General features: G+C 42.1%; 1 protein-coding gene across 3 annotated transcripts in view; it reads left to right on the top strand.

Annotated features, from left to right (window-relative positions):
• Positions 1-13357, top strand: part of LOC311527414 (putative short-chain dehydrogenase/reductase family 42E member 2) — a 37427-nt gene extending 24070 nt beyond the window's left edge. For all 3 annotated transcript variants that reach the window (XM_084641373.1, XM_084641372.1, XM_084641374.1), the window contains exons 8-12: positions 1245-1382; positions 4907-4972; positions 7298-7361; positions 8058-8131; positions 12511-13357. In XM_084641373.1, coding sequence (XP_084497499.1) covers positions 1245-1382; positions 4907-4972; positions 7298-7361; positions 8058-8131; positions 12511-12717 — 549 coding nt within the window. In that variant the 3' untranslated portion in view covers positions 12718-13357. The remainder of the gene's footprint in view (positions 1-1244; positions 1383-4906; positions 4973-7297; positions 7362-8057; positions 8132-12510) is intronic.

The following is a 13357-nucleotide window of genomic DNA, read 5'->3' as shown; positions in this document are numbered from 1 at the left end:
TATCCCTTTTCTAATGGTTCCTAACTTTATCTTTTTGACTGCTGCCATACACTGAGCGGATATTTTCAGAGAACTATCTGCAATGATTTTAAGATCTTTCTTGAGTGGTAACAGCTAATTGGGATTATGTTTTCCAGTGTGCATTACTGTGCATTTTCCAAGATTTGAATTTCATCTGTCATTTTGTTGCCCAATCACCCAGTTTTGTGAGATCCCTTTGTAACTCTTTGCAGTCAGCTTTGGACCTAGGTGTCCACAGTAATTTTGTATCAGCTGTAAACTTTGCCACCTCACTGTTTTTAGCCCTTTTTCCAAGTCATTTATAAATAGGTTGAAGGGCACTGATCCCAGTACAGAGCCCTGGGGGACACCACTGTTTACCTCTCTCCATTCTGAAAACTGACCATTTATTCCTACCCTTTATTTCCGGTCTTGTAACCAGTTACTGATCCATGAGAGGACCTTCCCTCTTATCCCATGACTGCTTCGTTTGCTTAAGAGCCTTTGGTGCGGGACCTTGTCAAAGGTTTTCTGAAAGTCTAAGTACACTATGTCCACTGGATTACCCTTGTCCACATGTTTGTTTGACCCCCTCAGAGAATTCTAATAGATTAGGTAGGCATGATTTCCATACAAAAGCCATGTTGAATCTTCCCCCAACAAATCATGTTTATTTATATGTCTGATAATTCTGTGCTTTAACATAGTTTCAACCAATTTTGCCTGATGCTGAAAGTTAGGCTGACTGGTCTGTAGTTGCCAGGATTGCCTCTGGTCCTTTTTAAAAAATTACCGTCACATTAGCTATCTGCCTGTCATCTGGAATGGAAGCTGATTTAAGTGATAGTTCTGCAGTATCATAACTGTGGTATATAACCTATTTGAGTTCCTTTAGAACTCTTGGATGAATTACCATCTGGTCCTGATGACTTATTACTGTTTAATTTATCAATTTGTTCCAAAACCTCCTCTATTGACACTCAAATCTGGGACAATTCCTCAGATTTATTACCTAAAAAGAATGGCTCAGGTGTGGGAATCTCCCTCACATCCTCTGCAGTGAAGACCGATACAAAGAATTTGTTTAGCTTCTTCACAATGGCCTTGTGTTCCTCAAGTGCTCCTTAAATGCCTTGATCATCCAGTGGCCCAACAGTTTGTTTGGCAGGTTTCCAGCACCTAAGGTACTTTGAAAAATGAAAAGCAATTTTTTAGTCTTTTGCATATGCTGTCTGTTTCTACAGATGAATATCCAAAGAGGGCTATTTAACTTCAAATTTGGAAATCCCAAAGCTCAGATGAACTGGGTTCATGTAGGAAATCTTGTGCAAGCTCATCTCTTAGCTGCTGAAGCTCTCACCCCTGAGAAGGGTTATATAGCGGTAAGTAAACAATTTTAAATATCCTATCCAGTTGGATACACTTTTAAAATATGGGTCACTTTCTGTGGCTTTTAGATAAAATTCTGTGTCTAAAAGTCAATCTGCTAAATTCTCAAAAGTACTGAATATGCAAACTGTACAGTTCCACATGCGAAATGTCTTCTTTGTAAATGCAGCTCACATTCATCTTGTTAATATTTTTGTGTCACATCTTTTTCTTCTTGTAAGCTAGCTTTGCAAAGGTAAGGTTTCCTGCCTGCTCAGGTTGAGTAGGAATCTTCCCCAAGTGAATATGGCAATCATCAAATTCTCTAGAATCAAAGTTTTTAATTAATATTTTTTTTTCCCAAAAGCTGGCTTTGATTCTAGATGTGTACATTTTTAATTGACCAATCTGAAACCTTTGGGGCCTAATTTGTACATGCTCAGCATTCCCAAAAATGTGGGTATTCAAAATTAGTGAACACTTATGAATATTTTTACTTAAATTTCCAACCCTTATAGTTGTGACAAAAATCTTAAGAGCATGAACCATTACACACCTGACAGCGTTGCAGCTGCGCTCACACTGCCTGGCAGCTCCAGCATCCATCAGGCTCATAGATTGCACCTCTCCTTCTGACTCTGTTCAGCAGCTGAGCTACTGTAGAAATATATGAATTCTCTGGGCTCTTTGGAGTATTCCCTGCCCTGGGCCTATGGTGAAGGGAAGATCAGCAGCTCCTCTAGGCTCCGCCTCTTCTGGGCCAGGTTGTTTTATTCTCACCCCGAGTTAGCTAAGACCCAGTCCCAGAAAACCCCTGTTCTATTGCCCTCTACCCTCTCCTCCAGGGAGGGGCAGAAATCCCAACAGTGACAGTGGCCACCCTCTTCAGTGTTGGAGGCTATAGACATCAACCCTTCAAACCTCCCCAAGTTTTTTGGAAATGATGATGCAAGTAGAGCAACCAGGGGAGAGAGAGTTTCCTGCCACCAAGGGAAGGCTTGGGTCCCCAGTTTTGGGGAAGTTATTCAGGCAGCTACTGTAGCAAGGACGAGGCCCAACTTGGAGGGGCTGAAGTACCTTGTGGAGCTTGGAAGAGACTGCTACACAGTGAGTCAAGGAAGAGAACTGATCAATTTGGAGAGAAAGGAGGGAGGAGAGAAGAGAATTGTTAGACTGTGGAATGTGAGCTGATGAATTTGTGGGGTAAAGAAAAGAAAATTGATCAGTTTGGTGAGGGTAGAGAACTGAGTTGGTAGTAAAAGAATGGGGGCGTTACTGAGGTGCAGCTGGTGGGTGACTGAATGAAGATTGAGTGTTGAGGAGGAAGGGGATGAGATGAGGTGTACATTTGGCACATGGAGTGTGGGGCTTAAATAATGGGGAGGTGGTGTTATCTGGTATATGTGTGGGCTCTATGGGCAAGGAAGTGGGAGCTCTGTATATGTCAGGGCCGGGGCATGTGCAGCATGGCCGAGGGTTTAGCAGCGGGTGCAGGCAGAGGGTCCAGTGACCAGGAGCCAGTTACCAGGAATCAGGTTGGATTGGAAAGCCAGGAGATTAGAATCTAGAGATGAACGGGAGGTCAGAGATCAAGAAACCGTTTCTAAGAGTCAGGCCAAGACAGGATACCAGGAGGTCAAGATTAGAAGGCAGAAACAGATAAACACCATACTAGTGGCCCATGGCAGGGTGAAGCTCACTTGTACAAACAACTTCCTGTTTCCTCCTCTGGCTTAAATAGGGGCTGCAGCCCAACAAGGAGCCTTGGACCTCTCTCAGTCAGAGAGTAGGGGAAGGGCTTGTGCCCCAGTTGGGCTTCATGGACTCTGGCCCCAACTGCTGTCTGTGTGAGCTGCCACTGGAGAATTGGAGTGCAATGACTTCCTGGACCCGCACAGAACTGGGTTCAGGACCCACAGGACCTGTCAGTGTGTTGGTGTTTGTTTAAGTATGGATTAGTAGATGTTTTTCCTGGGCTGGCTAGTATAATTCTGCAAAGCTGGCATAATAGGGTTTGAGAGATTTGACCTATCCATATGGATAAAAAGAATATTCCTCCCTGAAATTTTTCAAACCTGCATAACTTAGTCAACTCCGATCTAGTAATCATGCTAACCCTCAAAAAAACTTCTCACTGTGGGCCATTTCCCTGACAAATTTCAACTTCTTTACTCCATATCACGCAGTGCTGAATTTGTTGGGGGAAAAAAGTTGTAACCTTTTTATATGGTGTAGCTGACCAGTCCGATAGGCAAGTGGCCTAGTAGTCAGATAGTGGCACCACAGTTCTTTTGCAGTCTGCTCGTTCTGGACAGGGCCCTTGTGGGCCATATACGGTGGGCCTCAGTCCCTCCTGTGTGCCCCCTCTTCTTTCCTCGGCGTCCATCACAACAGTGGCGTGGAAGCAGGGGACAGGAACCCAGGTCTTCCCACTCCACAGTGTCCTGACCTGGGGCACTTCCTGCCAGGCTGTGGCACCTCCCTTTTGGGTGTAGTCACAATCTTAGTAGTAACAGCTTAGTCTGCCGGGGTGGACAATATCCAGTTCTTTGGGGCCTCTTGTGAGTTTCCAACTCCAAACAGGAGAGGCATATGGATCACCGCTTCCCAGTGGCCATACCAATTCTGTAGTCACTCATCCCACAGCTCCAGGCATCAGCGTCACTTCCTAGTACAGCCTGTAACTCCTTCTCCTGGCCTACCAGTGCCCATTTAAACTGGAGCATGCCCGGTAGCTGTTGAGGGGTGGGGCCTCACTAGCCCAGGCCTTGCTCTGGTATAGAATAGGATCTGCAAACCACATCACATATGGGGAAAATGTATTTTTCACTCTCTTGTTAATTGAGAACCGCAGAAGTGTATTCGTTCAAACTTTCAAAAAAATTGTCTTTTTATTCTGAGATAACATCTGGCAAACTTCATCTCACTAAATGAAATATTCAGAATGTTATGAACTGAATATAGGGAGTTCTAATATAAATCCATAGGAAATCTTAATAGTGTCACTAATGCTCCTAGTATAAAAAATTATACATAGGTAAAATCATTAAAGAACACGCCATTGTTTTTAAAGCAGGAAGAAGTGCCAAATAGAACATGAAATCGGGAAGTTGCATTAACTAACATGTCAGTATTGTCAACTCTGGTTAATTCATCATGTCTAATGTAATTTTGGCTCCTGCAAAAATATAAAGTAAAACCTCAGTGCTATGACAACTAGGTTGATTGTTTTAATCATAGCAGAAGTCCTAAACATAATGAACCTGACTCTGCTCTTTTTTTTATATATCAGTGTAATAAATCATAAGTAACTCCAGTAACTTAAATGAATTTACAGATGTGTGAAACTTACATGAGGATCAGAATTAGTTCCATTGGAGATTGCTTGTTGATTTGTATATATTTGTAAATGTTTGCTTTTAATTAGGTTGCTGTTATTTACAAAATGATTAAAGATAGTCTTAAAAGATAAAAAGAAAATGTCACTCCACCCACAGTATTATGTTTCTAATCTGTCTTTTCTCTGCCTCTTTAACAGAGTGGTCAGGCATATTACATACATGACGGCGAGAATGTCATCTTTTCTGAATGGATAACTCCGTTAGTATGTACTATATACATGTTTAGTTCTAATACAGTGTATGGGACTTGAGCATATAACTAATCTAGAAAGAACGTATTGGCTAAATGAAGCCAATACCACAGTAATTACCTGAAGAAGCAGAACTTAAAACTGGTCTATTTAAGAAATATATAAATATATTTGCTACATTTCAACTTTAGTAAGGCTTTTGATACTGTTTCACATGACAATCTAATCAACAAACTGGATAAATATGTCCTTGACCAGTGATTCTCAGACCTCAGTGGCTCAGGAGCCAAATTAGCAATCATTACCTCAAAGAGCCACAACAGTGTGAATTCATTGGGCGGGGGCAGGGGGAGGTGTATAATATACTTGCAGCAAAATTGACTGACCAAGTATTATTATTTTATCAACTACAATTGGTTAATAACATAGTAAAAGCATCCTGACTGGATAATAACTTAGATTGGTTAATAAATCTCACAGCGTTTTAATATCATGAGCTGCAGGAGATACATTAAAGAACCACTTGCGGCTCGCAAGCCTCAGTCTGAGTATCACTGGCCCAGCCAAACCTTCTATAAGGTGGATGCGCAACTGGCTGGAAAAGCATATTCAGAGTAATTATCAATGGTTCACAATCTCTCTGGAAGGGCATATTGTGAGGATCCCACATGGATCTGTCCTGGGTTGGTTCTATTCAATATCTTCATAAATAAGTTGGATAATGGCATAGAAAGTATACTTATACATTTTGCATATGGTACCTAGCTGGAAGGGTCTGCAAGTGTTTTGGAGAACAGGATTTGAGTTCAAAATGAACTTGATAAACTGGAGAAATAGTCTGATTTAAACAGAGTGAAATTCAGTAAGGACAAACGCAAAGTACTCCACTTAGGAAGGAATAGTCAGTTTCACAAATAGAAAATGGGAAATGACTGCCAAGGGAGGAGAACTGCAGAAAAGGATCTGTGGAAAAGGATTACAGTGGATCACAAACTAAATGAGTTCATAATGTAATACTGTTGCAACTAAGCGTACATTATTCTGGGATGTATTAGCAGGAGTCTTGTAAACAAGACACAAGAAGTAATTTTTCCACTCTATTCAGCACTGATAAAGGCCTCAATTGAAGTAGTGTGTCCAGTTCTGGGCACCACACTTCGGGAAAGATGCGGACTAATGGAAGAAAGTCCAGAGGAGAGCAACAAAATAATCAAGATCTAGAAAGCATGACCTATGGGGAAAGATTTTAAAAACTATTTGTTGTCTGGAAAAGAGAAGACTGAGGGGAAACATAAGAATCTTCAAGTACATAAAAGAAAAGGGTGATAAATTGTTCTCATTAACCACTGAGGGACAGCACAAGAAGTAATGGGACTAAATTGCAGCAAGGAAGGTTTATATTAGACATTAGGAAAAACTTCCTGTCAGGGTAGTTAAGGACTAGAACAAATTATCTAGGAAGGTTGTGGAAGCTCCATGATTGGAGGTTTTTAAGAACAGGATAGACAAACACCTCTCAGAGATGGTCTAGACAACACCTTCCTGCCTCAGTGCCGGGGACTGGACTATATGACCTATTGAGGTCCCTTCCAGTTCTACATTTCTGTTTCATCAGATCAGAACCCAATCCTGTATTCTCACAGACTTTAGCAAAGTGATAGCTCATAAAGACAAACTCCCATCGGCTTCAACAGGAGTTTTAGATGTGCAGGAATGCAGGGTAAGGCCCTTTATTGTTATGACCTAATTTAATTAAAAAGCTATAAATCCTGATTCTTCACCATCTTGTGTAGTCATTTACCACTGTGCAGAGTTGTCCAAAGTGCATGTAAAATGCTACCATTTTTATCTGGTAGCACTATGGTACAGAGACTGCTTTGTTATAAATGGCTCCTCAAGATGCAAGGCCATGGAAAATCATGCCCTTAAATTTCATTGTAAACATAAAACAGAAGCATTGGGATATGTTCATAATTAGCAGGCTAGGATTTTGAACCTCCACAAAGGCCACATCCTGTAGTGCAAGCACAGACAAAACTCCCATGAACATCAATGCAATAAACTTCAGGACTGTACTCAAGATTTTAAAAATGCACTCCTCTCATGTCCTCTATTGTTTTAGAATAGATATCTCTGCCTATATCATCTCATTGTGTTGGCAGTCATAGGGATATTCAACTGAAAAACGTTTTTAAAATAGTAATAGCTGAATTGGGGAAAAAGTTCAGATTTATAATTTGACAGTAATTATTTCTGCATATTCTTGCTGCACTGACCCAATTTAGTATTAATATTTTGATCTTATTCTCTCTTCTTTTTTTTTTTAATCCCTCCCAGTTTGAAAAATTAGGTTACAGTAGGCCATGGATACGTATTCCTGCTTTCCTCGTTTATATAGCAGGTAAAAAGAGTAAAATGTATTAGATTATTATGCTATTTTATTTTGCATTTCACCTTTTATTTTCACTGTCACTGGTAATCTGCATGGCAGTTCTGTAAAAGAAATATACAGATTTAAACTTGTGTAATTCCTACAATAATTGTGCAATTGTACTAGCTGGAATTATGTAATACCTGTAAAAGTGTAATAAGTACTTCTCTACAAAAGGAGACAAGATATCTTTGGGTTCATCAAATATCCTGTAAATTATATGTTGTTTTCAAAACATTGGATCCTGCTTCTGTAGCAAACCCAGCACACCCACTGACTGCAGAGGGCTGACTGTGGATCTAGCCCACAACACCTGTCATCACCATGGGCTTGTCTTCACTGCTAAAAAAGCTAGGGTTTTTTCTTTACTTCAGGGTAACTAATATATGTGGGCTATGCTGGGGTGAAAATACAGTGAAGACAAGATGCTTTAGTTAGACTCACTAAGGTCATTCTATACCCCACATTGGGTTGACCTCAACAAGTTTACTTCATGGTAAAACTAAAGTACCTTGTCTTCACTTGTGTTTTTAATCTCTTGAGAACTCACGCACATTAGTTACCCCCAGATAAAAAAACATGGCTTTTTTTTTGGCAGCAAAGGCAAGCCCTATGTTATGCTCACTTTACTATTGTTATCTCATTTTATCAACTTTCTGTCCACAGCCACAGTGACAGAATGCCTACACCTGGCGTTGAAACCAGTTTTTAGCTTTACACCTTTCTTGACCAGAAATGAGGTAAAAGTATAAATGCATGCATAATCATCTATATAAAGTCTCTGGCTAAAGTTCTCAAGAAACACTTAATATCAATGGTGGGGAACATCTCCTCTGGATGCATGTGTGGAGTGGATTCCCTGCATATAGAGCTCCACTTTTCCATGCAGGGGCAGAGCGAGTCTGTCACCTCTTTAACACCATTTTTCTACCCCATCTCAGCCCCCTCCCAAGAAGGCCCTCCATACTGTTTCCCTACTTTGCAAGTGGATGGGCCAGAGGGGGTATGTCAGGGGGTACAGGAGAACCAAGTGCATCATCCCTCATGCAACCAGCCGGGAATCACCATAAGAGGTAAAACGGACCATAGGCTGTATTATCATTTCCAATGAGCCACTCCATATTACGGAACTGCATATTAAAGGGAGGTTCCAGAGGCAACTGCAGACCTGGAGTCTATAGAAGTAGGAAAAGGACAGGCAAGGTATGGAGACTGTGTATCCCCAGCAGATACCATAACTTAGAGGTGGTCAAAACTCACAAATTCCATTCCAAGAGAAATTCTGACACTTTGATTATTTTTTTCCTCCAAATCGGAACAAAAAGTTGAAAATTTAAAATTTCCCATTAAATGAAATTTCTGAGATTTTTTTTGTTTGTTTTAACCTCATCTAAATGTTTTCTTTTGACATTATTATTTTCACTGTTGTCCTATTATAATTTATATTCTAAAAGTCTAAATATTTTACTATTCTATTATGGCATGGAATGACATGTCCTAATATAATAGGATATGAAATATCACATCATGATAGGAAAAATCAATGTTTTCTAACAAAAAAAACATTCCATCAGAAAAATTTTTACCATCTCCACTGTATCCAGGGAGCTTCCAAAAGAAACCCTCTTTTTCTTCCAGGAGAGGCTTTGCATACAATTTTTCCTGCCTCCTAGAGGAAACTCCACAGGAGGGGTAGTATCACCAGGGCCGAATTAACTCTCCTGTGGGCCCAGGGCTATTAGATTTTGTGAGGCTCCTGGGGGCTTGGAATGAGGTCAGGGCTGGGGCAGGGGATTAGAGTGCAGGAGAGGGCTCAGGGCTGGGGCAGGGGTTTGGGGTGCAGGTCAGGGTGTGGGATCTGGGAGGGGGTTCTGGGCTGGGGTAGGGGGTTGGGGTGCAGGCTCCGGATGGGAGGCGCTTATCTCGGGCTGCTCCTGGTCAGCGGCACAGTACGTCTAAGGCAGGATCCCTGTCTGCCCTGGCTCCGTGCTGCTCTGCTCCCCGAGGTGACCAGCATGTCCAGCCCCTAGATGGAGGGGCCAGGCCACTCTGCACAGTGGGGCTGGGGTGTAGCTTCCCACCAGGCAGCACTTACCTTTGGGCAGCTCCTGGTTGGCGGTGCAGCATGGCTATCACTAAGGCAGGCTCCCTGCCTGCCCCAGCCCCATACCGCTCCCAGAAGGGGCCAATGCAACCCGGTGGCAGCAGCCGGCAAGTGGCTCTGCACGCTGCCCCTCTCTGCAAGCACCACCCCACAGCTCCCACTGGCCACAGCTCTCAGTTCCTGGCCAATGGGAGCTGCGGGAGTGGTGCATGCAGGCAGGAGCACTGTTTGGAGGGAGACCCCTGCCCCACTGTCCCTGGGGCCATGCTGGCCACTTCCGGGAGCTGCGTGGGGCTGGGGCAAGCAGGGAGCCTGTCTTAGCCGCAGCCCCACTGGAGATTGTGATCAACTGGGAGATCCTCTAGGATCAACCAGTTGATCACGATTGACTGGTTGGTGACCACTCATTTAGCGGGTCTAGTGAACACTCATTAAATCGACTGCAGATCACTCTCCTGTCAACTCCGGTACTGCACTGGAATGAGAAGAGTAAGAGGCAGTCGACGAGAGAGTGTTTTCCCATCAACATAGTGTAGTGTGGACCCTGCAGTAAGTAGATCTAAGCTACGTTGACTTGAGTTACCCTACGTAGCTTAGATCCACTTTCCCCCGTAGCGTAGACCTGCCCTTGGAAGCAAGAGGAGGTTTTCATTTACACAACAGAAGCCAAGGGCAGAATTTGGCTGCCATTTTGTAATGTGGAGTTTTGCAGCATGTAACATGAAGCACTACCCTGAGATCTTTTCAGTACTTGGGCAATGTGAGTGGCTTCAATCAAGTATCAGCTTTTTAAAAAAAGAAAATCTTGGTTATTTAAACTTATATATATCATTTAAATATGCTTTTTGCCTTTAATCACCTTTTTTGGGTAATGTCAGTCTTTTAAAAAATGATGAGGTGAAGCACCCTTCATCAAGATTCATTCTAGGTAGGTCAGTGTCAAAATGCACTGGAATGTGACCTGCTTTACTGCCTTATCTCAGCACATCCAGTGAGCATAGCATGAATCCATATATACCCCAAAACATTAATGATACTAAGAATGAATGACACATGATAAATGTCTATCTTTTACATTACCATATATTATGCAATATATAGGGGCAAAGATACACCCATACCCACCCACTCATAGGACTCGGGGTTTATGATTGATTTTTTCTAACGTTAGTATGGTAGCTATTTTAAATTTTATAAAATATCACAATGAAGCCATTCTAATTAAACACTTACCAGTATTTTCCTATACATATGTCCACATAGTATCATCTGAAGTTATGCACAGATTGTTGAGGGAGATTGGGCCTGATTCACCACTGTATTATTTCCAGTTTTTTAGCCCGTGTAAATGTTGCCAGAGAGCAGGGGATTATGAGAGCAGTGTGGAGGTTCCAATCATTGGAACAACCTACCAACAGCTGGAGGTGGATTCTCTATCACTGACAATTTTTAAATCAATATTGGATGCCTTTTCTAAAAGATATGTCCAAATCCTGCTTAATTAGCTCTCATGACTTCAGTGGGACTATGAGCAAATTAAGCAGGATTTGGCCTTTTGATGTTAAATCTGTTTAAATGTATGTATGTTTGTTTGTTTGTTTTTTAAAAAAGAGAGACATTTCACTCAACAGAATTAATTACTGATTTATAAACCCTTAGAAAGAGATTTGAGAATAGAAACAACAATTAAACACGAATATTATTCACAGGCTGAAGAGGGCTGATGCTTATTAAAATGAGAGAAGGACTCTGTTAGGTGGGGGGGTGAATAGTGTCATCTAGTGGATCAATGTGGTATTGCTATGTGGAAAGAAACAAGTAGCCTGCTTTTCCACTGCCTTGCACCCTGAGTAGTCTTACACTCACTTTACATAGTGTAAGGGGGCAAGGCCAGATGGCTATAGAAAAGTAGTGGGAGATAGATATATTAGCTCCAGGCTAAACAAATCCCTGGTACCAGGATAAATGAAATGGCAGCTGCTCCAGGTCAATTAAGACACCTGAGGCCAATTAAGAACTTTCCAGAAGGCAGGGAGAAAGCTAGGTTGCCTGGGACACCTGAAGCCAATCGGGGGCTGGCTGAAACTAGTTAAAAGCCTCCCACGTAGTCAGGTGGGTGTGCATGTCAGGAGCTGTGGGAGGAAGTTGTGCTGTTGGAGAGGCTGAGTAGTACACACCTCATCAGGCACAAGGAAGGAGACCCTGAGGTAAGGGTGAAGTGGAGCTTGAGGGATTGAGGGCTGCTGTGGGGGAAGTAGCCCAGGGAATTGTACATGTCATGTTTCTACAAGGTCAGCTACCATAGCTGATACTATTAGAGTCCCTGAGCTGGAGCCCGGAGTAGAGGGTGGGCCCGGGCTCCCCCACCCCACCTTTGCCCCCTGATTAATCACTGAGACTGGGAGACAACAGAGACTGTGCAAGGAAGGATAACTTCTCCTCACCTCCCTCGCTGGCTTATGATGAAAATGGCTCAGTAGACTGTGACCCTTGTCTCTAGAGAAAGAAGGGTTACGTGGAGGGTCACAGTGAGCCTCTGAGGCTAGCGAAATCCACCAGGAAATGTGGGACCCACGGAGGCAAGGACAGAGCTTTGTCACAATAGGTTTAAACTGCTACAGTTCTGATTTGCTGGCATTTTACATTCACTTTGCACCAACTTCTAGCTCCAGTGACAGACAGGGGATAGCAAGCTGGCTGAAGTAGCTTTGCATAGGGGGATCCCCAGGTGGTGTAGAGATGGCATAACAGTTCTGTGCCATGCACTCCTGGTTCCCCCAGCGAAGGGCATATGGCAGAACTGGAGGAAGGCATAGCCAGACTGTGCTGGGTTATGGCAATCCTGTTTGGTTTGTATTTATAAAGATTCTGTCTGGTTGAATGCACTGTATTCTCTGTTGCTGTGTTTTGTGTCTGCTCAGTCACCCCACCCATTTATTTATATATCTGTTCTAATAGTGGCACCTAAAATAATTCTATATTTGAATCACTATTAATTGTTCTTTTGCTTTTTAGGTGTGGAACATCGCTGTAACTCACACATTCCGAATAGACAAGGCATGTAATCAGCTAGGTTACTGCCCAAAAAAATTTGCACTTGCTGATTCTGTGGATCATTATCTTCAAACTAGACCCAAGTGCCAGGACCATCATAAGTTCCTTAAAATCTGGCTTGTCCTTGGCACCTGTTTATGTTTGATCTTCTTTGTATTACTTTCTTAAGCATATACCTTTACATAGTTATTTCAAGGAAAGCCACTATTAATTTGTTTGAGTATTAATAAACTAATTTTAATCAGTCACAGTGTATTCCTCAGGCCACATGAACTTCATTATTGTTTGAATAAGTTATTTGCTCTGATGTATTTTAAGCTGTTTTTGCTATTAAATAAAAAAAATTTGCATATCAGCAATTGTTCTTAAAGGTTGAAGCTACTACATTTTTAAAGGATAATAAAGTCGCAAGGCCACAGGAGACCACCATTGACAAATGCAGGAACCAGAGCTGCTGTTTCTATTCGCTTGATCTCAAAAGAACTCCTTCTGAAAATGGTTGCTCAAGTGTAGAAGAAACTGGAGGAGGAGCAGCTATTGTATGTCTGCAGTGTTTTATAAACAAAAGCAAGTAGCTATAATAAGGGACATATTGACCAGACAACCCTTCTGACAGAACAACGGCCACAGCCACTGCATGTTACTATGAGGCATACAGAGGAACCAGGAAATAGAACAAAGAAGAAAAAATAATTCATATACATAATGGGCAGTGATTGCACAGAAAAAGTTACACATACTGTAATTCTGTGAATTAACTGTATTCTGAAACTGCCCAAGAGGTGAAATAAAAGTACACTTGAACTTC

Source organism: Lepidochelys olivacea, assembly GCF_965140295.1.
Source record: "Lepidochelys olivacea isolate rLepOli2 genome assembly, chromosome: 10".
NCBI lineage: Eukaryota > Metazoa > Chordata > Testudines > Cheloniidae > Lepidochelys > Lepidochelys olivacea.
This window is presented reverse-complemented; position numbering and strand designations above follow the sequence as displayed.